The sequence below is a fragment of the Protopterus annectens genome, chromosome 3.part0, assembly GCF_019279795.1.
Source record: "Protopterus annectens isolate FY-2018-M chromosome 3.part0, PAN1.0, whole genome shotgun sequence".
Taxonomy (NCBI): Eukaryota; Metazoa; Chordata; order Ceratodontiformes; family Protopteridae; genus Protopterus; species Protopterus annectens.
In genome coordinates, this window is record NC_056731.1 from 1,898,300,811 (window position 1) to 1,898,326,948 (window position 26,138).

The following is a 26,138-nucleotide window of genomic DNA, read 5'->3' on the forward strand; positions in this document are numbered from 1 at the left end:
GAGGGCCTGTATAATTAAAGATGCAGATTTTTCTCCAGAATACTTTGGAATAACCACAGAATTTTCATTGCAAGCAAATTAAAATGACACAGTGTTGGGATTAGTACCTTTGCTGTCACCAAAACAGTTATAGCCTTGACAGGGATGAAAAATTCGGTTTGAGAAATTGCTGAACCTATGCAACTCAGCTAGTAAATGTAAATAAATAAGATCTAACAGATCACTGGATCCAAGAGCTCTTGAGTTCCTCCCTTTACCCATAATGCCCCGCCAACCTAACATACCTCGGATCGAGTTTGCTGCCCCTAGACATCAAGGGATAACCTATTACAGACATTAACAAAAGCAGACAAGAAATAGGAGAAGCTGGAGATCAAACAAGGAACAGAGGTTCCTGCATAACTCATCGATCTTTCCAGAAGCAAAGGAAGGGGGTAGGTGGGCAGGAAGTTGAGGAAGAATGAAAATGGACAACACAAATGGAACGCTACGGTGAATACATAACTTTTTTATCTGATGTCCTTTTCATTCATTCCTCAACTGATGGGACAGAGTCACCACCTACTGTAAACTTGGGAGGTCTTCATGGAAAGATATTCCAAAACACTGCAGATCCAAAGGCCGCATTGTTCCTGGAGATCAAATCTAATTTGTAATGAGCACTGAAGGTGTGAGAATTATCCCAAGATGCAGCTGCACAAATGTCTCCTAAGGAAGCCCTTGACCAAAAGGCTGAAGAAACTGCCATAGAGCTCATGGAATGAGCTCTAGGAGGCTTGGCAAGGATAAACCTTTTTTTCCCATAAACAAAGGAGATACATTCAGTTCACCATTTGGCCAATGTAACTTTGGATACTGATTGCCCAATCTCTTAGGAAAAAAGGAAACAAATAACTGGTCAGATTTCCTGATGTCTTTGGTTCTATGAAGGCAAAAACAAAGTTGTCACTGCACATCTAATAGGTGGAGCATATACTCCCCCTTATTTGAAAAGTTGGGAAAGAAAACTGGTAGATTAACAACCTGGTTTATGTTGGCCTCAGAGGCTACCTTACACAAAAAGGATGGATTTGTTTGCAAGGATACCCTGTCTTTGTGAAAAACCAGGTAAGGAGGTTTAGAAGATAGGCCACAAAGTTCAGATACTAATCTAGCTGATGTAACAGAGACCAGAAAAATGGTTTTCCAAGACATAAGTTTAAAATCTGCTTTGGCTGAAAGTTCAAAGGGAGAGCGAGCCAAAGCCTGAAGCATGATAGTTAAATCTCAAGGAGGAGTAGGATCTTTTAATGGTACCCTAAGCAAAAAGCTCCCTTGAGAAAGGGAATACGTAGCTTAGAAGAGGCTAAGGTAGAGTTATTTTCACCCAGGTGGAAATTAGAAATGGCAGCCAACTGAACTTTGATAGTTGAGAAGCTAACCCCTTCATTGAAAATTGAAGAAAAAAATTCACGGATAGACAGTACAGGTGATGGAAAAGGATCCAGAGTTTTGCTACGGACCCACAGAACAAATCTTTTCCATTTACTCTTGTCAATTTTTCTAGTAGAAGCTTTGTGAGACTATAACAAAATATGACAAACCAGGGAGGAGAGCCTGGGCTAATAATTAATGGAACTGGAGAAACCATATGGTCAGTTTGAGGCCTGTTAAGTCTGTGTGAGTCATACCCATCGGATGAGACAGGAGGTCTGGAGTTGGATCCAGAATCCAAGGTGGATGTTGTAGTTGAGGCCAGAGGAAGGGGAATCAAAACTGAAGAGGTCAAAAGGGTGCAATAAGAATAACTGTGCTCTTCAACTGAAATGCTTTCTGTAGCAATTTGGCAATGGTGGGTAAGCATAAAGGAGACCAGAGAGCCAATCATGGACTAGAGCATCTCTAAGTGTCTCCCCCCTCCTTCAGAACCTGCTGTACTTCTTGCTGAGGGGAGAGGCATATAGGTCATAGCATAGCTGGTCCTATCAAAAGAAAATTCTGTCTGCCACTTTGACATTGTGAGACCACTTGTGACGCATCAGAATGGATCTTCTTAGTTTGTCTGCAATCACACTGGATTTCCCTGGAGTGTGCATTCCTATTAGAAAGTGACCAGAAGAGATTGCCCATTGCCACACTCTCATAGCTTCTTGACAACGAGGGTAAGAGCTGGTTCCCTCCTTTTTGTTGATGTACCAGACCAATGATATATTGTCCATCTGTAGGGAAATTGTTCCAAATGGGAGAACGTCTTGAAAGGCCTGAATTTTAGGAGGACTGCTCTCATCTCCAGGACACTGATATGTGTCATGGCCTCTTTGGGGGAACCACATACTTCGGACTGTCCTTCCCAAGTAGTGCCCCCCCAACAGGGATGCATCTATGGTCACTGTGACCTTGGGGAGGGGAAGAACAAATGGATGGCCTTCAACGATGTGGTTTGAATGACTCCACCAAAGAAGATATCTTTTCCATGCTTAAGTGATCTTGACTAGAGCAGATAATGGATGTTGAAGAATGGACCACTGAGTCGACAGAGCCCACAGAAATATCCTAATCTAGAGCCTGGCCAGAGGAACAAGAGTGATAGTTGCTGGCATGGATGTTAGGGGCTCTAATATTAATCAGGCAGGAAGGAAAGAACTTCGAATCACTTTCTTGACTTGGAACCACAGTGTAATTATTCAAATAGAGGGAAGAGAGGCAATCTGACTGACTATGCCCAGACAAGCACCTATGAACTCCAGACTCTGTGTAGGTGGGAGCTGAGATTTGTTGTAATTGACTGTGATTTCCAGATGAAAACACAGCAGGAAGAAGTAGTCCCTTGCCTATAGAAGTCAATGCCTATTTGGGGCAGTCAGGAGCCAGTTGTTTAGATACAGAAACACCCAAAATCCTAGCACTCTCAAGTGAGATGCTCCACTGCCAAACATTTATTGAACACCCTGGGGGCTGTGGTGAGGTCAAGGGGCAGTGCTCTGAACTGGCAATGACTGGCTCTCAGCCACAAGTGCAAGGAGTACCTGTTCATTTTGATGTGATAGTAAACATCCTGAAATTCTATCGAGCACATGAATGCATCAAGATGGATTGAAGGGTGGCCAGTTGAGAGGAAATTCTGTTTCCATCCTCAGATGACATGGACCCAGAAAGTGATTTGGCAAGCTGTTTGGTTAGTTCTCTTTGCAGCCTTTTAAAATGTGCAAAGTAATTTAGTGACCTGAGGGGAAAGGTCAATGAAGCATATACATGCTTTCCAAATCTGTCCAAAGTTCTCGACTCTCAATTAGGGAGAAGGACAGTAGAACTTTTCTCTGCCAGTTCTTTCTTTGTGACTGCAGCCACAGCCATGGCATCAACTGGGACTCTCATGCTCCAGTGTATGCAATCTTTAAGACAGCTAAAATGTCCTTTTTGGCATTGGCTCAACAGTATCTGTCTTTTTCCATGCCCACCAGGAGACAAGGTCACTAAGCTCATCGGCTGGGGGGGGGGGTCCCTCCACAACCTCAAAGGCAGAATGCCTAGGGGACACAGATGTTGACAGTGCTGGAGCTGGAATATCTTGGACAATCAGTTCCTGTAACCCCACCCGCACTCCAGCTGAGGAGGAAGTCAAACTTGAGCTGTCCAGCAGTGAGGCCCTGAGGGGAAGAGATGGCTCCAAAAGCTTCACAGTCAACTCCAACAACCCAGATCCAGCACAGATGCTTCAGCTCTGACAGTCTGCCATCTGTGAAAGGCTTGGTGTTGGTTTGCTCAGGGGAACAATCAGAGTCAAAGAACAGAAAGTCTTTGCATCCACTGAAGACACCCCCAGAGATCTCAGATCCGAGAGCTCCAAAACAGTGGGTCAGATTGGACAAGGAGATACCAAGGAGAAAGTGGACAAATGATGGCTTGCAGACCCAGCTGGAGACAGAGCCAGGATAAACTCCATCTAAATCTGTGCTCTGAGGAACTTCCTCATCATCCTATCCACATCAGCTTCTGAGAGGCTTCTGGAAGATCTAAGAGAGGATATAGTGCATGGAGGTCTGGGGTGTCTTCACAGAGATCTCTCCAGGAAAGGAGAAGGGAACCTACATGAAACTGGATCTGAGAGAAGTGGCAGGGAATGGATCCATGAAGACCTGAATTTCAAAACGGTCAGATCCAAGACAGACAGATCTGACTTTTTATGTACTTTTATAGGAGATTCCATTGAAGGAGCTGACAGTGAAGCTGATGAATGATCAGGAGACGTGTTATGGGACTCCTTTCCCTTTGACATAGAGTCAGACTTGTTTTTGTCAGGCTATTTGGTAAGGGTTTGATCCAGTGACTGAAGAAGTACAGGAAGATGGAAGAAGACCTCTTAACACTAACGGGTTACTGTGATCAGTTAAAGCTTTGCAAATTGAAACCATAGCAGAATGAGCAGTCTGCTTTGAAGTGGGCAAGACACAGACAATACACGCATTCCCTGTGGGCATTGGAATTGGGAAGCTTGTGCCCACAGGTAATGCATTTTTTGAATCCTGTATATTTGTTAGCCATGTCCAAAACCTCACAATACTACAGCAAAAACTAGAGCACTAGTAAACTCTGTAGAGAAAACAAATTACACAACTATAAATATAGAAACATTTTTTAGTTAGAAAAGGGGTAGAAAAAGGAGAGAAGTAGAGAAAACTACCAACAATGGTAGACAAAAATACTCCATAAAGTAAGAGGAGATGCCAACAATGATATCAGTAATGGTACCAAAAAATGGTAGCTCAAAGAGGGTCAGAAAATAGGTAAGTTTAGCTTCCAGATTATGAGAGGGAGAAAAAGAAAAAGTAAAATATGAAAATAAAATTGTTGACTATCTTGTAAAACAACAAATATTGCACAGCTTGGAAAACTCCAATGAAATGCTCAAGATCAAAGGAATCTGCTACTGAAGTTATTGGTGGCAAACAATATCTGAGGTATGTAAGGCTGGTGGGCCATTATGAGGAAAGGGAGGAGTTCAAAAGTTCTTGGATCTGATGATCTAGTAGAAGTGGCCAAGTCAGATCTGAGTATCAGATCCAAACCCATCAGTTGAGGAATGGATGGAAAGGGCAACATTAGCTATTATTATTTGTTGTTACAGTGACTCACCCAAAGAAAGACCTAATTTATTTTTGACCAGTCTGTAAAAGGTCTTTGTTGACAATATTTCTTTAGGACAAGAAATAACTTTCAGAAAAAAAAGACGTTTTTATTTGTCTAACACTCCAAATGATTTGATAGCTTGCTTGTGCAGTACCTGTTGCATTAAAAGATGAGCCACATGAAACTAATTCTGTGGAATAACTGATGTACTAATCAGTAGTGGAATGGTTAAAACTTTTTTGTGGTGTATCTGACAGACACTATGTGGGCATACAAAGTCATTTGTGTATTATGTATGATGAGTGCAAGCAGCCTTGTATACTTAACAAGACTGAACTAATTCATAGAAATGCTCCCACTTCATAGCATCACCACTGTGATCTCCAGGCAGCAAAGCTTGAAACAATGGTGGTTTAAATGTACTTTGTTCCCTGGGCATGCTTCAAACATTGGGCCCTTCTACATATTTGTTTTTATATATATAGTTCTACTTTGACCCACTGAAAACACACTTTATCGAATTTCAAGTAGACGAGTCTGCTTTTGTGAAAGTGGATTTATTCAAAAATGCACTTTCAAGAAAATCAAGTCACCGAACCGCAAAAGAAAAGAACAAAAAACAAATACAGTAAACACATTTATGCAGGGGGAAAGCCCCCTGCACCCCCCACACCCCTGCAACTTATATATACTAACACTGAGGTCACACTACAGTCAGGAAAACGGAATATTCCCTTATCCTCATTGTACCGCGATCTACAACAACAAACTATTTATATATTAAAGGTTCCCCTCCCATACACCACTGAAGAAGCAATGTAAATGTACCACCACAGGATCCTGGAACCAGCGATCTCTCTTCGCTGAACTGATTATCTCAAAAGTGCGTTTTCAAATAAATACACTTTTGCGAAAGCAGACTCGTCTACTTGAAATTTGATAAAGTGTGTTTTCGATGGGTCGAAGTAGACCCACATATAACACACACACACACACACACACACATATATATATATATATATATATATATATATATATATATATATATATGTATATGGATCTACTTCATACGGTCGACATGTCAGAATGTCGACATTTATATGGCCGAGATCATATGACCGACATTCGAAATGTTGACCACAGAAGTAAAAATAAAAAACACAAAAAAAGTACCTTCATGCTGCTAGCCCCCTGCACCCACCCAGGGGCTCCACCCCCCCACACTCCCCGGAACTTAAATATACCAACTCCGAGATCGCACTAGAGTGTGAAAGATGGAAAGCTTTCCATTTCACACTGTATGGAGATGCCAGTTCCGCATTGTCAACATTTCAAATGTCGATCATATGGTCTTGGCCATATGAATGTCGACATTCTGACATGTCGACCATGTGAAGGGAACCCATGTGTAGGGAACACATATATATATGCATATGCACATGTTCTTTTTGAATTAATTTCCTGGTTGTGTTTTGAATGTATACTGGTTTACCAGATTGTTTTAAGAATAATGACTAAAAAAGCAATTTTTTTGAATGTTTGTTTTAAATGTAATTAGTCTTGAATATATTTTTCAGCAAGAAGTAAACCAAAGTTTACTAGCCAATAACAACCTTACCTGTTTTTGAACATGTCAACAATAAAAGATCACTCAAACTGCTAGCATTGTAATACACAAATGCCCATAACTATCCTATCAATTACAGCTATTTTACTGACTGTGTATACCTCATATGTTGCTGTAAAACAAAATGGCCATAGTAAAGTACTCAAATTTGCTTTACAGATACACACCAATCCTGCAAATACAGACTACTACTGTTTAACTTGATCATGACAGCAGGGTAAGTCATTTTTATCAAAAGACAGTTCCAATACTCTGCAATTATAGGTGTATTATTGACTTTATATACCTCAGATATCTAAATTTGGTAAAAATAATAATAGCCACAGTAACATATTTCAATCTTTTTTCATAACTGCACAGAGTAGCAGCAATAAGGTATTCCAACTTACTTCACACAAATGTACACTAGTTCTGCAAAGCCAACATAACTGTTTAAAATGAGAATACAAGAGCGTAAATTACTTTCATCTACATACAGACCCCCACTCAGCAGTTGTAGCCACAATGTAAGGGATCGAGCCTGACTGTGAAAATAACTAATGGCCATGGTAATGTATTTCAAGTTTATTTCACAAAAGCACACAGTAGTCACAATCATGTAATTCAACTTACTTCACACAAATACACATTATTCTTGTAAATCCAGATTAGTGACTATTAAAATGTACAGCTGGCAAGAGGGTAAGTTACTTTCATCTATAGACAGACCACCAGCCCCAACTGTGCATTTGTAGCCTCTTTGTTAAAAGACTGCCTTTCAAGGGTCTGATTGTGATAAAAATAATGGTTACAGTAATTTATTTCAAGCTTGTGTCACACAAATGCAGAGTTGCCACAGAGAAGCATTCCAACTTACTTCATACAAATTCACACTAATCTTTCAAAGCCAGACTAACTGTTTAAAATAAGAAGATAAAAAGACTGTAAGGCATCCTCAGAGTCTTTGTCTACAGACGGATCCCCCCAACCCAGTAGTTATAGACACATTATTGACTAAGTATCCCCCAGACATTATATTATAATAAAAACTAGTCACAGTAAATGTATTTTATTTTTTTCATGCAAACAGTAACAATTATTCTAATTTGCTTCAAAAATAGCACTACTCCTGCAAAGCCAGAATAATGAAGGAATGACAGCAGTCAGTTATTTTCTTTTATAGACAGCCCCTGAACCCAAGTATGGATATTTTACTGACTGTGCACATCTCAGATGTCAAAATGTAATAAAATAAATAAATAAATAAATAAATGAAATAAAATTAGCTTTGCAGTAATGTTTTACTTCTCTTTTACACAAATACTAGTTTGCCAGCCCCCACAACAAAATATTCACTCTAAAACTCAAAACACTGCCCATATCTGATTTCTTGCCAAAATTAAAAAAAAGCCTCATTCTACTCCCACTGCTGCTGCTCTTCTGTTCTTTGATCATCCTATTTAATATTGGCAGAGTTTCTCCTCCTTGCCATCCTGTGAAGCAGGTAAAGTATGTTACAGCAAGGAGCAGAAAGCTCCACAAATTGATTGGTTAAGTGCATCTCTTCTTTAGGGTAATATAGCTTCACCTGCTTTGAATGGAAGCAGCACAGGGTGTTTTCTATCTATTTTTTAAGTAAATAAATTTGTTTTTTTTATTTAAATAAATGAACAGCTTGTGGTACCTATGTTTAAAGCAAATGCAATGTCCTATTACTACACTTGTCACAGACCCCCCACCCACAAGAACACAGCTCCAGGAAGCCACTTGAATCACTTCTATTTAATCCACCATTGATTCCGAGCACTAAATGTAGATATGATATGCCATGTGAGGGGTCTATGTAAATTAACGTCTTGACATTCTGCCTAGTTCCAATGCCTGCCTAGCTCAGGATTCATACATACCTGGACTTTTCAGATGTAGGCTGGGACAGGGATCCCCCTGTATTAAGTTTGTTCTGCATTTTTGTGTCACACATCTTTTTCTTCCAATGGTGAGAATCTCTGCAGGGTGAATCAGAATTGCTTCACCCTACACTGCTAGCTAATAGAGATAAGCAGCACTGTGTGTTAATGGGGGTGTATGCATGCATGTATTTGACCATGTGACAGTGTGTGTGTGTGTGTGTGTGTAAGTGTGAACACTGTAACAGTGTATGAATGAATCCCTAAGTACCTATGCTTGGGGCTATCATAAGTGCCAGTATATATATATATATATATATATATATATATATATATATATATATATATATATATATATATATACATATATATATATATATATATATATATATATGTATGGGTCCCTTTTAGAATGTCAGATGTTCAGAATGCTGACAATCACAACAGTGACCACTGAAGGTTGAAATGGCAGGATAAAGAACTGCTGTAAGAGCGAACTACAAAAGATCTCACAGTACAAGCGGGTGACTGTGTGAGGCCATGGTACAGCCAGGTTGTGGTTTTGCCCACTCCAAGCTGTAGTGTGATCTCAGAGTTAGCATATATAATTAGCAGAGAGTGTGGGGGGGAAGCAGCCCCTCATACAGGGAGTGCAGGGGGGCTTACCCCATGCAAAAACAAGTAAAGTTAATGTTCTGTAGTTTGCTGTTTCCTAATATGGTGAGGGTCAATGCCTCTGTATGTTCCCCTTGGTACCTGCATTCTAATGCAGGTGGTAGGTGCTCCACTGCATAGCTTTTTCAACTTCACAATGGAGGAATTTATAGTCAGGCAAATTCCTTATAAAGAGATATTGGCCTTTATGGAAATGGGATGAATTATATAGCAGTACTTAGCACTGTAGCATACATCAGCTCATTGGTTCAGGGAAATTTGCACTGCAATTCTTTCCCTATGAATCTCAGTCTATTTGTTATACCATTGTCTTTATAATTTGCAATTATATTCTTGAAATAATGGGATATCTGCTGTAGTGTAGCTGAACTTCAAATTATTCATAGCACAACTAAAGCTGACTGTTGTAAGACTTTGCTGCAACACAAAAAAAAATATTCAAACACGCCACCAGCTCACTGCTTTACAAAATGCACTCATTTACAAGTGGGCAGGCAGGCAAGTCATGTAATGTAGTGACAGCATATGTCTTCTAGCAGATGATGAGGAACAGGTTGCAACAGATTTGGAAATCATGTGTTAACTTCAGAAAAGTTAATAAATTCTAATGAGGAATTTGGGGGGAGAGGCATATGCAAATTAGTCATGTGTTCTGCCTGCAGGAAGGCATTTGTACAGCATGATATTCAGAGCTAAAAGGCTGTATTCATCCATTGCAGCTGAGGTAAGTGCTGGGGAGGTTAGTGCAGAGGTACTGTTAGATGATGTTTGTGTGTGTGTGTGTGTGTGTGTGTGTGTGTGTGTGTGTGTGTGTGTGTGAGGCTGCATGTGTGAGTATGTATCTGGAAGGTGGAAGCTTGGAGTAGTGGGGTAGTGAGGGAGTAAGGGGTAGGGGTGTGTGTGTGTGTGTGTGTGTGTGTGTGTGTGTGGAATTAATCTGTGAATGTCTGTGTGTGTTTGGGGGGGTAGTTTAGTGGTGGTTGTCACACTTCCACACATCCACCTAGAACATTGGGTCAGTGAGAACCACTAACCACCATGGTCAGCTCTAGATATGTACCTTAAAACCACACAGGGTTGGGGGAACTACCAGGGCTTATGCTGCATAAAATGCCTGAAAAGCACTTAAACACAGCATGTATTGTTGGTGGCAGGTTGATACTAGAAATCAGGGAATAGCTGTTATCTCATACCGTAACCTAACATTTATTGGGAGTGGGAGAAGCACCAGCTACCAGGGATAACTTAGAATATAATGGGTGGGGTGTTCACAAGCCACTAGGGAGAATTCTAACATCTTGTACCTGAAAAGTGACACTTAGCCACCTGAGAGCACATTTTAATAACATGCCTTAGAGGCAACTTAAAAAATTGGAAAAATGATGTGGATCGGAGTTGGAACATTAGACAGCAGGGATACTTAATGCCTTACAGGTCCTAAAAGTGATGTGATCACTGCATACTCCCACCTCCTACACAGGATATTAGGGACAGGTATGAGGTATGTAGTCTCTGTGTGCAAGTGTGTTTTACTATGTTTATGTGTGTGGGAGAATGAATGGGGGGTGTCTTTGCTATCATGATGCATCAGCTGGCACTGTTAACTACCACAGGAAGGTTCTGGTCTGCATTCATGGCTGTGACAATGATTCAGAGGGGTCTATATCATAAGCATGAAACGGCTGAAAATTGAACACGTAATGTGCGACACATATTCATCGAAACACATTTAAGCGATTTGATGAATATGTCATAGGGCAAGGAGGTAGTTGGCCAACTACATGGTGTTGCCCTTTCCTTCACTGTAGTGCGATCTCAGAGTTGGTATATTTAGTTGGGGGGGGGGGGTTCTAACTTTTGTGTTTTCCAAATGGCTGCATGAATTTTTTCATTTGGAAAAAATTCAAGGACATGGCTGTTCGCTGTGTACAGCATTTGCTTTTTATGCGTTGATGTATATGTTGTCACACATATGATCTTTCCTGTTTATGATATAGACCCGATTCAGAGGCATGCAAATTAGGCCATGATATTTAATTTCCTTATCATGGCTAATGTCTCTGTCAATTGCAAAATACTGAACTGCGTAAACAGGGTCTTTTTACTACAGCCTTTAATGCAAGAGGAGGTGATCTTTCTGACTCCCCAGGCATATCTCATGAATAGTGCTGAAAAATCTGTATGGCTTGTATGATTGCTGCTGTATAGATTATACATGCATATATTGTCTTGCTGGCTTCTTTGAAATTGCTTACATTTACACTGTATTTCATTAATTTGTTTTTGATGGAATGGCTATGACTTTCCTTGGGATTTACAGACAGGAACATGGGACATTTGTTTCACAGTGGACATAGTTTTACCTTTCTTATCCATCTGCAGAGTAAGAGGAGAAGATGTAGAGTTATATTCAGTTCTATGCTCAATAAATGATTGCAAAACTTTTAGCCACGTCTTTCTAAAATTCAGCATGAAATTCAGTGTTCTGTTTAGTCTTCTGCTAAACAAAAGAAACACTAACAGCAAGTATTAATTACATGTAAATATTTGAAGAAAATCTTAACAATCACTGATTATCTAGATTGATTTGGTCTGACAATATTGACAAAGTAGTAAAAAACAGAATAAATGTTCAAACAGCAAAAAAGACCTGAACTAGCTGAGGAGTTTTAACTTTTATATTTGAGATCCTCATGTTGAAAGGGAATTTTGACTGACGAAAAAGGTCCTGGCTGGTGATTGGCATGTAAAAGAGGGAAGCTAATGAAATGTAAGTCAAAAATTCAGTGGAAAAGCATATATCTTAGATGAGAATTATAATAAATTATAGGGTAGAGAGACTGTCACTAGAATTGTAACTGCATTCCAGTACTGCTTAAAAAGCTAATGAGCCAGGTAGGAATGAATGCACATTTATACCGAAGCAGAAGACCACATAATGTTAGACACTGAATGGTCCCACAGCAAGACTGCTGAATAAAAACACTGAAGCCAGAGACCAGTGGCAGGGTTAAAATAAATCATGTTTTATACATACTACATGAGTCATCTTGATGGTAAATCCACAGGCACTACAAACTATGACTATAATTAAATATTTAAAACACAAACTGTCATTATGCTATACAGAATCTGAGTCTGATTTTACGCTAGATGAGCCTGGGTTTGACTAGTGACTTAGGCCCTGGAGAAGCAGGCTGGTGAGGGATTGCAGTGAGCAGCCAAGGTTGACTTTTCAATCCCAGGTTGAACAAAATGCATTTAAATTCCATTGCTAGGGCACCATCTGGGAAAGGCCCTTTATTATACTGCTTCACTAGGTCCTCTGGGTCTTGAGCACAGCCAAAAACTGGCAGTTCAGAGGATTAAGGCTACAAGCTTTTAATGAGCTACTTCTTGTGGTACAGGTTTTGTTTCCCTCCAGCTTTAATTTGCTTACTGTGTGACCCTGAACAAGTTGCTTAAGCAGAAAGTGCTTAATGAAAATTAAAAATTTGGACTAGGCTCCTCAGTGGTTTCCTGGACAGCACACATAATAACCATCTATGAACTTCATGTAGTCCAGTGAAGCACTGGCAGTGTTTAGAAGAGTGTGTTTACAGCAGTTCACCACAGTCAGTTATTGCAATGCACTTGCTAACTGATAGGGAAGATTGTTAACAACATTAAAGTTGATAATGGCCATGGAGTAGGTTTTATCCTTTCCCTCCTGACATCTTCTAGTGCCAAGATTGTGGAGTAAAGAATTGGATAAATGGAGACATGGCTTAATGGTTATGAAGGAGAGAAAAGCAACAAATACATGAATAAAAAAGAAAAAAGAAAAGATGCAACTTTGTATGCTCCTCAAAATCTACAGTTCAAGTCATTAATATTAACAATATATGAAAAGAAAAAAGCATGCTTACCAGATAAGGCAATTGAGTGAAACTGAAGCAGCTGGCTAATGAAAATAAAATACTGCAAGCTAAGGTACAGAACTGATGAAAACAAAATGAATCCAAGCCACCAGGCTGTAATATGATAAAATTTCATTTAATAAAGGTATACAACAGGTAAAACAATATGTGAGCACTTTCATGTTTAAAACCCTTCTTCAGACATTGCACAAATTACTCACACAACTTTTTATAATACTTACTAACCAATGAAATTCAATACTGAACCCTCCTCATCTTGAGGGCGGTTTTAATAGGAACACCACCACTCATACCAGGGGTTCTGTCTGCTGACAACTCTATTATCCATTTACTTTCATAGTATTCAGTTAAGTTTCCTAAATCAACTCCCCTTCTTGACATTTTTATGTTCTGTAATACCATAAACTGAAATTTATGTTCCTTATCTTCCTTAACATACTGATATAAGGCATTATGTGTATTGCCTGAACGTATTGCTGATATATGCTGTAATATCCTATTTTCAGCTTACAATTAGTCTTTCCAACATAAAATGAAAGGCACTGTTTACACTGAGTCAAATATATAATGTCTGTGGTATGACAGTCTGTATACTGCATAAAAAAATACACTTTCTTTGTAATAGGATGAATAAATAAATTTTCTTTCTTAATATATTGGCATGCCTTACAATGCTTGCATGGATAGGTTCCCAAGCATTTAGTAAGAATGGATTTAGTGATAGGTCTCTCTGTACATAATATCTCTCTGTACATAATAATGCTTTTAAAATGTTATTACGCTTAAAACAGAACTGTGGTTGCTGTGTAACAATCCTTCTTAATTGTTCATCCGGCTGTAAAATTCCCCAATTTTTCCTAATATTACACACGCCCCTATATTGTTTCCATATTTCAAAGCAACTCTTAAAGGTTGTCCATCTGATTTATAGGTTTGTGCATTATCATTACTATTAGTATTACTATTTGTAAACCATGGCCGTGCCCTATTAGACCTTTCTTGATCACATTGAATGAGGGCTTGTTGCACCTTATCATATTTATAGCCTCAGTCATAAAAATTCTTTGCAAGTTCAGATGATTCTTCTCTATAGACCTGATCAATAGTACATAATCTAGATGTCTTATAAATTTGTCCTTTTGTTATATTATCAAACAAATATCTGGGGAGCATGCTATCTTGGGGTAGGATGCTATTTCTCCAATATTCTTTTCTATATAAAATAGTTAAAATTTTGTTCTCATCATTCATATATAGACGAACATCCAAAAAATCTATAGACTTATCTGAATGTGTGACCTTAAACCTTAGAAAGTCTGTCACTGTTTCCAAAAACATTATAAATTCAGTCAATTTATCAATAGTGCCTCCCATAACAAAAACACATCGTCAACAAAACGAACGTAATATTTCAATTGCTCCTTCCATCTAAACATATTATTAAATAATACTTGACCTTCCCAGCATGCCAACACCAAACTGGCATACGAGTTTGCACAACGGGTGCCCACAGCCACTCCTCTATTTTGACGATAAATATTATTGTCAAACATGAATACATTGTTACATAGAACACAATTTAACAAGGTACAAATCCTATTGATTTCTATGGGTGTCAAAGTATTTTCAGAACGTAAAAGCAATTCTACTGCTCTTAACCCATATTCCTTTGAAATAACAGTAAATAAATTATTAATATCAAATGTAACAAATATATACTTAGAATTTATAATCTGACAATTAAGGTATTGGCATAAAGATTGTAAAAAATGTGCTGTATCTCTTAATACCCTAGGTATATTATGTAAGCATTTCCTTAACGTTGATTCCACCCATACTGATGCATGCTCCATTACCCAACAGGTGGGTTATATGGGTCTTTATGTATTTTGGGGATGGCTTTAAATAAGGGCACCACTGGATGTTCAGTCCATATGTATTTATTACTGCTTGGTGTAACTCATTCTAAGCCTTTTAGTTTAAGCACTTGGGCTTCAGACCAGTTGTTTTACATTAAGAAGGGTTGTGGTCTGCACTGTAGTGGCAGAACAGGTAGCTTACATCCTTTTAAGTTGGGAACTGATGATTGAGGGGTCAGTGTCTGTTATTCTAAAAGTGTATTAATTCTGGTTTAAGCACTTGGGCTTCAGGCCAGTTATTTTACATTAAGAGGGTTCGTGGTCTACACTCTTGTGGGAGGAGAGGCTGGACTCTGCCCTTCTGAGCTGGGAATTTCTGGTTAAAGGCTTATAGTGCCTGCATATTTGAACTGCTTCTTACTGAAATTGGTACACCTTGTTTGCTGTAGCATAGACTAGATCCAGGCCTGCTGAATATAGCTTTGTTTGTATAACTTGAGCACTAATCCAGGCATTCTTTAAAGTATTCAATTGTATTTATTACTGCTTGGTAGTAACTTGATTAAAGTGTAGCTATCATTCTAAGTCTTTTGGATTAAGCACTTGGGCTTCAGACCAGTTGTTTTACATTAGGAAGGTTTGTGGCCTGCACTGTGGTGGCAGGACAGGTAGCTTACATCCTTCTAAGCTGGGAACTGCTGATTGAGGGCTCAGTGTCTGTTATTCTAAAAGTGTATTAGTTCTGGTTTAAGCACTTGGGCTTCAGGCCAGTTATATTACATTAAGAAGGTTCGTGGTCTGCACTCTTGTGGGAGGAGAGGCTGGACTCTACCCTTCTGAGCTGGGAATTTCTGGTTAAAGGCTTATAGTGCCTGCATATTTGAACTGTTGTTACTGAAATTGGTACACCTTGTTTGCTGTAGCATAGACTAGATCCAGGCCTGCTGAATCTAGCTTTGTTTGTATGCTTGTTTGCTTGTTATTTCCCTGAAACGCTAATTCCACCTAAAGCGTGGCTTTTCAGCACTTCTGTGGATCCCTAGTGATATCTGCATTGCTTACTGTACTTATTTCCTTGTTTCACTTGAAACAAAGTTACTGTTTGTCATTTTTGCATTTACGTTACCTGTAACACATTGCATTTAAGTTAACTGGCACTTGCTCACTAAGTCAGCACTAAAAAATTAAAAAGCACTACACCCTCACAAACTCCCCTTCAGTACCTTGTTCCCCATTGGCCCTTTTTTTCAATTATAAAGGAATTCCCAATACTATTCTAGCATGTCCAAAGGTCAGTTGTCAATCTCCTCTCCGGTCCAGCTGGTGAATCTGGGAATCTTGAGGCAATGTTACAACTGCCTCATGTACACAGACAACCCTCTCCTCCTCCCAACAAATTCCAACACATGTGAGAGATGCAACTATATAGCCAAACTGGAGGCTAAGCTCTCTCAACTCAGTACTGGCGTAACCAGTCAGAAGGAGAAGGAAACCACACTCACTACAATTCCAGTCTCACATAGACCTACCACGACAGCAAACCAAACACATAAACACACAAAAACATACTCGGAGGCTCTAAATAAAAATCTGCCTAAGCAGCAGAGACCTCCAAAGCAGACACCCAAGCAACCGCTACCCCAAAACAAAACACGTGCAACACACAGCTCACAAAGCCAGTGTGCCAAACAGTCACAGCCCTTAAGGCTAAACAACACACCTGACACACTTGTAATAGGTGACTATCATCAGGCACACTGACGTCCCGCTCACTAGGCTGAACAAGGAGAAGGTCACGGTGAGCTGCCTATCGGGCGCTAGGATCCGCCGCATAACACACCACTCAGGTCACTCCAAGGCAAGTACAAATATGACTCAGTCATTGTCCATGCTGGTGTGAATGACCTGAGACGTACCTCCCTGGACTACATGAAAAGAGACATAGAGGAGCTCTCTGAGCATGTAGCCCAAGCCGGTATGACCCTGACCTTGAGTAGCATCTTACCCTCACCAAGAATGATGCCACAATATGAAGACAAGATGATCAATTTCAACAATTGGCTTAAGTATTGGTGTCATTCAAAGGGGATCCAATGCCTGTCAGCCTGGGATGACATGCTCGACAAGCCACGATGCTTCGCTAGGGACGGCTTGCACCTGTCACCCCTGGGCTTTCAGATAATGGCAAAGGCTCTTGCTACCCCCATAGTGCCTTTTTTAGGCAAAGCTCAAAAGACAAACCCACCTCCATAGGTATCACAAGGGATAAGAAACTAAGAATAATACTACTCAACGCCAGAAGTCTAAACCTCAAGATGCACGCACTCGAAACTCTCCTTAGCATGAAGAACATCGATATCTGTGCAGTAACAGAAACCTGGTTCAAGGCTCCCGAGAGCACCCCAGCACTACCAGGTTATACCTCATACCATGCTTTTCGGCCCCAAAACTTGGACCGAACCACAAAAGGAGGGGGAGTATCAATATTCGTCAAAGATACCCACACCTCCAGGTTGGTGGCACAGCACAAAGCATCAGAGACTATCCATGTGCAACTAACAGTGGGTAAAACTGCCTTCCACTTTATAGCCTGCTACAGACCACCCTCCCAAACCCAGGAACCCCACTGGGCCTTCCTGAGAACACTGGAAAATATGAAGGTCTCTCCAAACACCATTATATTGGGCAACTTCAACTACCCAAACATAGACTGGGAGCATTACTCTAGTTCCAACACCCTAGCCCAAAGGTTCCTAGAATTTATAAACTCAAATGCTATGGAACAACTTGTTACCACTCCCACAAGAGGGAAAACATACTGGACCTGATCATCACCAACATGGGGACTCTATGCTCCAGACCAGAAGTGTATCCCTCACTGGTAAGATCAGACCATAAACTAATCTCACTGGATATTCACATCCCGACCCCACCCCCTGCCCAGAAAACCACAGTGAAAAACTTCTCTAAAGCAAATTTCACACTCCTCAAAACCGAGGTGGAATCCTTCAAAGCCCCCGGGCCTGTGGAAAATACGGCACAGACCGCAGAATCCTTTATAAACGCATTCTATGAACACCTTCAGGAATGCATGGATCATGCAATCCCAAATAAAACCAAGACCCAATCCTCCAAAGGCAGACGTCCTGTCTGGTGGACCCCAGCCATAAACAAACTATACAATAGAAGGAGGAAGCTACTACATGATAGATCAAAATCCCAAAAAGGGAAGGCATCTCTGATCAGTATTAGCAAAAAACTACGGGCACTCATAAAATCGTCTAAGGCCAGCTTCGAGAGAAAAATTGCACAGGACACTAAGGATAATCACAAGGCTTTCTTTAGTTATGTTAGGAACCTGGGTGGGAATTCCCAGATATGCTCAGAATTAGTCCAAAATGACAAAAAATACACCGAACCCACACACATTGCCAACATTCTAGCTGACAGGTTCAGCGCAAACTTCTCCCCCCCCACCACCAAAAGGGCAGATATCTATCCCAGCAGAGTGCTGCCCCCCTGACATCTCAGATGCTCAGGTAAGAGCCGCCCTCTCCAAAGCAAAAAACACAGCATCAATGGGACCAGATGGTGTCCCGGGCTGCGTCCTACATGAACTCCAAGAAGAGCTAAACCCAAACATAAAACTACTGTTCAATCTCAGCCTTACTACAGGATATGTACCCAAAGAGTGGCGTACAGCAACAGTGGTCCCTCTCTACAAAGGTGGTGCCTCAACGGATCCTGGAAACTATCGCCCCATAAGCCTGACTAGCTTGGTCTGCAAAGCTATGGAAAGGATCATCATAGACCTCATAAATAAAGATATTGGGGACCTACAGACACTGGATCCTACCCAGTTTGGCTTTGTTAAGGGCAGATCCTGCCTCTTAAACCTGGTTGATTTCTTTGAAACAGTCACCAAGGCCATTGACGAGGGAAGGTGGTTCACACAGCCTACCTGGACCTCGCAAAAGCCTTCGATACAATACCCCACTCGGGCATTATAGATAAGCTCACCAGCTTAAATATAAACCCCTATGTCACTAGATGGGTTGCAAACTGGCTCAAGGACAGAACCCACATGGTTAGAATTGCTGGAGCCATGTCAGACTCCAAACCAGTTACAAGTGGCATCCCACAAGGCTCAGTCCTGGGACCTCTCTTGTTCGGTATATATTTCTCGAAGGTACAGGCAAACACGGAAGGACTGTGGCTGACCAAGTTCGCAGATGACTACAAACTGGGTGCCATAATAGACTCTCCAGCCGACACAAGCATCCTCCAAAAGGGCCTCATAGACACAGACAACTGGTGCCAGAGCCATGGCCTCAAGCTAAACGCCAAAAAGTGTATAGTCATCCCCTTTGGCAAAAACAAAGTGCCCACAAATTACCACATAGGTGGTAATCCATTAAGTACAGAAGAAGTAATTAGGGACCTGGTGACCCAAGTAGATAGCAGTCTTTCATTTGACAACCATGTGGCCAAAGTGGTTAGAAAAACATTTTATATAGCCCACCTAATCATGAAGGGATTCACATCTAGATCAGGGGAGGTCATTGTGCCTCTTTACTCATCCCTCATCAGGCCCATAATTGAGTACAATTCCCCTTTTGGGATGTACCTTACCAGACACCTGCAGCAAATGGAAAGACCCCAAAAGTACCTCACCAAGAGGATCAAAGGGCTCAAACAGATGCCATACCCTGCCCGGTTAAAGAAACTCCAGCTCTACTCAGTGGCATACCGCCTGCTCAGAGGCGATCTGTGCCTGACGTATAAAGCCATGTCCAACCTGAAATTAATGGACATGCTGCACCTCAGAAAATCCAAATCCCATCGAGCTACGCATTCGAGAGACTTGAACCTCAGCACTGAAATAAATAGGACATGCTGGAGGGACAGATTCATAACCCAGAGGCTCCCTTCACTCTGGAATAAAATCCCAGTCCAGGTTAGGCAGAGTCCCTCATTGACTCTCTTCAAGAGGAATCTTGATGAGTGGATGGGAGATCGTAGGTTTACCCCGGGTATCACTTCTGTGTCACTGTTAGACAGAGGCACAGTATACTAACCTCGAAAAAGGGCACAGCAAAATTAATTTAAAATGGGTGGCGAAAGCCAAACACACTCTGGCTAGGCTTATAAATGCCCTAGTTCAGATAGCCTAGTATGAACCTATGAACCTATAAACTTAAAAATCTCATCTGTAATCAAGTTACTATTTTTAAAATTATGAGTAGGCTATAAATATGATAAGGTGCAACAAGCACTAAGTCAATGTGATCAAGAAAGATCTAATAGGGCACGGCCATGGTTTTCAAATAGTAATACTAATAATAATGATAATACACAAACCTATAAATCAGATGGACAACCTTTAAGAGTTGCTTTGAAATATGAAAACAATATAGGGGGTGTGTGTAATATTATCAGGAAAAATTGTGGAATTTTACAGACGGATGAACAATTAAAAAGGATTGTTACACAACAACCACATTTCTGTTTTAAGCGTAATAAAAATTTTAAAGAATTATTATGTACAGAGAGACCTATCACTAAACCCATTCGTACTAAATGCTTGGGAACCTATCCATGCAAGCATTGTAAGGCATGCCAATATATTAAAAAAGGAAATTTATTTATTCATCCTATTACAAAGAAAAAAATATTCTTTGATGCAATATGCAGACTGTCATAACACAGACGTTATATATTTGGCTCAGTATAAACAATGTCTTTCATTTTATGTTGGAAAGACTAATTGTAAGCTGAAGAATAGAATATTACAGCATATATCAGCAATATGTTTAGGAAATACACATAATGCCTTATACCAGCATGTTAAGGATGATAAGGGACATAAATTTGAGTTTATGGTATTACAGAACATAAAAATGTCAAGAAGGGGAAGTGAATTAGACAACTTAACTGAATACTATGAAAGTAAATGGATAATAGAGTTGTCAGCAGACAGAGCCCCTGGTATGAATGGTGTTGTTCCTATTAAACCCGCCCTCAAGATGAGGAGGGTTCGGTATTGAATTTAATTGGCTAGCAAGTATTTTAAAAAGTTGTGTGAGTAGTTTGTGCAATGTCTGATGAAGGGTTTTAAACCTGAAAAGTGCTCACATGTTGTTTTACCTGTTTTACACCTGTATTAAACAAGATTTTATCATATTACAGCGTGGTGGCTCGGATTCATTTTGTTTTCATCTAATCTTGATGGATTACCAAACTTTTGGTGGAAAGGTTCTGTTCACTGTTTTGAAGGTACAGAACTGGAGATGTGGACCTGCATTCTAATAGCCAGAGACAATAAATCTGAGGCAGCATTAATCAATACTTGAACAAATCAGATTCAGATCAGAACATAAAGCTTTCGGTCTTTTTGCAAATGTGGTTGATAACTTCATCAGAATATAAGCTGCTGATTGCTACAAATTGCACTTTGCTGTGAGATCAAGACTACTGTTTAGGCAGGTGATAAAATTAATTTTGCTTGCCTTGACTGGCTGAAAGTGCTGAGCTCAGTAATAAAGTCAAATGCAAATACTGGACTGCTGATGTTACAAATTGCAGATTTTCTCTGAGGTGCTTTGATATCATACTTGCCAGCATTTAGTAGCAGGGATTTGAAGATGAATTTCCCACATAAAAAAAATGGAAGCATGGTGATTCTGCCCCAAGAAAATAAATACAAATAGGCTATGCTTCAAAGTGCTTGTAAAAAAGATTGTCTTAAAGGCCTGCTCCACAGTTAGATACTGAACAGACCTGTTTCAGTAATTGCTTCTCAGCCTTTTGGCTAAAATCATGTGTAGTCCTTAAACACTTGGAAGCTATGCTTACTAATTAAATTATGGTTTGTCTCCATTATTTCTGAAGCATCTTACCGTATGATGTTTACAGCACAGTAGAGTATAAGAATATAAAATCCATCATTAGGTGACAAATGTTCAAAACATCGCTCAGCAATTAGAACGCCAGCAATAACAAAGATAAGGGTATTGACAAGGTATGTTAGCATGTCCCAAAATCTGAAAAAAAAAAAAAAAAAAAAAAAAAAAAAAACTCAGTCAAATCACATGAATCAAAGAGAAAAGGGAAACTACAATTGAGTATTTACTGTAACACAAGATTTGTAACAAACAGGGCCAATATTTTCCTTTCCCCGTGATTCTATGAATCTTCCAACAGCATGAGAATTAGCTTGCAACTCACTATATGAAGTCCTTCACTTCCTATTTTTTTCTAACACTATAACAACCCAATCAAAAGAAAATAACAAGAGTGAGGCATTTGTCTTCACCGATATGCTTACTTCTATATAAAAGGTAGTGCTACATTATTTCTGTTTCAGTTTATTTTCTGAGAAACTGTTAGGAAAATAACATTTCCTAAAGAAGCACAGCTGTGTTTAACAAGCAGCTAGATGGAAGGCTAAACAATGTTGTTATATAAGACTGTGGAAAGTTATATATACTTTAGGAACCTTTTTCTCTCTTGCTTGTCAAATATAGGACACTTATGTAAAGTATGCATCATACATGAATGTTATCTACTTAGATATGAAAGAGGTAGGCCTGTCTTTCATAATAGGAATAGTGCCACAGGCATTGGGAATGCTTGGCAGATAAAACGTTGAATGCTTTGAACCCTGTCTTTTTCCTGTTATGTACTGCAGGTGTCCTGGTTCTCCAGATCTTCTGCAGAAGCCCTGAGGAGTGTGAGACAGCAATGGAACAGAAGGAAGGCATACCATAGACCAGCTATGGTGAAGGTAGCCATAGAGGAAGGATATATTATGGAAGATGGATGTTATTATGGAAGATGGATGTACTCTTTTCAGATATATCATTACTGCAATTCATTATAAGTTCATAAACTTTGCAACTAATAAAGGAAGTCCAGTCTCTATAAAAAAGGACAGAGTCTCTACCAAATCTTAAGGGAGAGACACCCCTACGTGAACAAACTTCAACTTACAGTGTCCCCACATAAAGAGCTGGGCATGACTAACACATAGATTATAGTGTCTTGCAAAAGAACTGGGGGAAATATCACCTCATTTTAGGATGCATCTCAGAAAAAAAACTGTAGAGATCACTACTACTATAAAAAGAAAGCAACTAGGCATACCATGTTTGACATGCCAAAACTGGAAGAAGTAAGAAAACCATTTGGATAAATTAAGTTTTGATACTTCTGGTCTAATCCTGAGTTAAAAAAGGCAGACAAAAAGTTGGTCATCTTTGTGAATGTGTTTCATGCGGATGATATAACACTTAAGCTGTTGGTAGACATTTAAGCAATGGGGCATGTATCCTTCATGGTTAGCGTACTCTGGAAAGAAGATGGTTAGACTGATACTTTGGTTCAGGTTGATTTCTGTGGCCATTATAAGCATGAAAGATGGTTTAGCTCCAGAACCATAGGAAGCTTATCGAGCACCTGGTACAATTCAATGATCTGGCACCCCTTCAACTGTCACTTATGGGAAAAAAAATGTCTGCTTAAAATTGTAGCAAACCATGAGAATGCAAATATATTCTGAATGCTGGTACTGTGATACTACCCCACAGGCAACTGCTGATTGTGCCTGCTAAAACCTTGTACTCAGGGCATCTACCCCTTTTGTCCTGCCCTAGCTATGCTACAGGTTAGCTCTAAGTAAAAGTCTACATTTAGGGGGGAAAACACATGTATATTGGTTTGACCAAAAGAGCATGAAATCTAGAACAACTTCTAAAGGAAGTGACTGCTACCACAACCAGTATTTTCTGAGACAGGAATTTTAGGTCCAACAGAGCCCAGGTTAACACAGGTGTAATGTAAGTTTCTCTAACATTTATGGGAGATTCACAGAGCAAGGTTTTCTTTGAAAAGGCCTTACACCTCTTGACAAATGTTAGGAAGATGATTATAGCCCTGACTGGAAATTGATAACGGTCATGGGATGGTGTTTGATAGAAGAGTATGAGTCCAGAATTAAAGGTTATGGAAACGTGGTCTAAAACTGATGGGACAAAAGCAGTAAAGGGATCCAGAACCTTTTTTTTGCAGTCTGCATGGAAAAGAACATCCACTTGTCCTTTCACATGTTACTTATAAAAGGCTTTTGTGAAAGGAGAGTATTTGTATCAACCTGTTGAAAAGGTAGGAATTACTGGTGATTGAATGTATTATAAGGAGTGAATATATGGGTGAGATTTGCAAGAGAGATGGGCTAGAAGAGTTTTGCTGCAGCACAAATGTAAGGGCTTCTGTAGAAAACAAAGTTAAAACAGTGAGAATCACAACCATTTGGGCAACAATTGTTTTATGTGGAGGAGTAGAGTTTGGCTTTTTGGATGAACTTTATTAGAAGGGAAACAGGTAAAAGCACTGAGGATTCCAGCAGACCTTTTTACTCCCCATACTATATCGCAAAGAAGAAACAGAAAGAGACGTTGGTTTACTTTTCATTGGTCAGAGATGCTAAACAGGTGAGACTGTGTCTCTCCCCAAAGGCAGAAGTGTCTTCTGTGACAAACTGGCTGGGAGCATCAACAGGCAGCAACTCGGTTTGTCTTTAAACTTGTCTCCCAAGAATGTGATCAGTCACTCAGACATGAAGGGTTTGGATGGCCCACTGTCTTGCCAAATAGAAGGCAATATCAGATCCTACCCCCTGCCCCTTGTTGTACCCACAGCTGCCACATTGATAGAGAGTATGCCAATCACCACCTGAGGGGGACGTCCTAAAGACAGATAAGGTGAACAGAATTGCTCACATGTCCAGGACACCGAAGTGGAGGTTAGAGTTCTAAAATAACAAGACATGCTTAACCATCTGCCTGCTGGAAGTCACCTCCCCCCCCCAAAGTCTACAGTAGATGCATCTATGGTGACTGACTCATGAGGAGTGAGAGACTGGGAGAGGTTTTTGCATGTAAAATTATCAGGAAGGTGGGATTTGTAAGCTTTGGCAATTTTGATTTGACAGGACATGGTGTCCAAGTGCTGGAACCATAACCCAAAAATGACCTATTACAGCACTATCTTGTGTTACTTGGCATGCAACACCAATAGTACTGATGCTGCCATGAGATCTAAAGTTTGTACACAAATCTACAATGAGGCACAGCTGATCTGCAGAACCTTTGATTACATTGCTAAAGGATTGATATCCTCTTGTGGGGAGAGGTTCAGAGCAAGTACACAAATAGAATTTCAGCAAACCTAAAAAAATAAAGGGAAAATTAAAGTCAACACTGCAAAGCACTAGCACTCACAACATCACAAAATAAAAGCATTTTTGCAAAGGGAAGCCTCTCTATATCCACACTCCGAATGGGGCACACACACCACTGTATCTGAAAATATACTTAATTTAAGATCTTCCATTTGGGATAAAGCGAAACATCCTTTCACTTCCACAATCTTACCATGAACACTGGCTATTCTTCAGTTTACATGAGAGTTGATGAAATCTAATTGACTAGCCCCATTTTGATGAAACCTCATCAATTAAACCCACATATCCATCTGGGAAGGTGAGTATGGTAAAAAGTCAAGTCTGATTCAAACATTATGAAGGTTAGATTCTGACATTATTATAACACTTGCCATACAGGTGATTCAGGACCAACTGATGGGGCACTAACCACCTGAATGCATCTGATAGAGAAAACCGTTTTTGTAGATCAAGACTAGAAGATTTGCACAAACAGAAACTATAGACTTTAAATATGGAGTTTCTATTTTCTTTATTGTCCTGTGATCATGGAGACAGTATTTACAAGTTTGGGGTGGGAGTTTGCTCCCCCACAGGAGTACAAAGGGGTTTGCTACCTGCAGAAATGCTTAGTACAATCTTAGGGTTCAGGCTGTCTGGGAATGCATTTTTGATTATTTGTCAATGAGCATCATTTTCTGTGAATGACTGTGCACCTATCTTCATAGGGGAAACAGGAAGCAGTAATAATAAGATTCACTTTTATTCCTGGGGAATGGGATAGTTTGAGAAGTGACTCCCTGGAGAAGGTCGGAGTCTGAAATGATGGAGTAGTGAGGAAAC

The 26,138-nt window shown here is 39.9% G+C and overlaps 1 protein-coding gene across 1 annotated transcript in view; it reads right to left on the bottom strand.

The window, feature by feature from the left end:
• Positions 1-26,138, bottom strand: part of SLC9C1 (solute carrier family 9 member C1) — a 3,253,894-nt gene that overhangs the window by 2,695,140 nt on the left and 532,616 nt on the right. Inside the window, exon 7 of the mRNA XM_044066060.1 lies at positions 21,973-22,116. Coding sequence (XP_043921995.1) covers positions 21,973-22,116 — 144 coding nt within the window. The remainder of the gene's footprint in view (positions 1-21,972; positions 22,117-26,138) is intronic.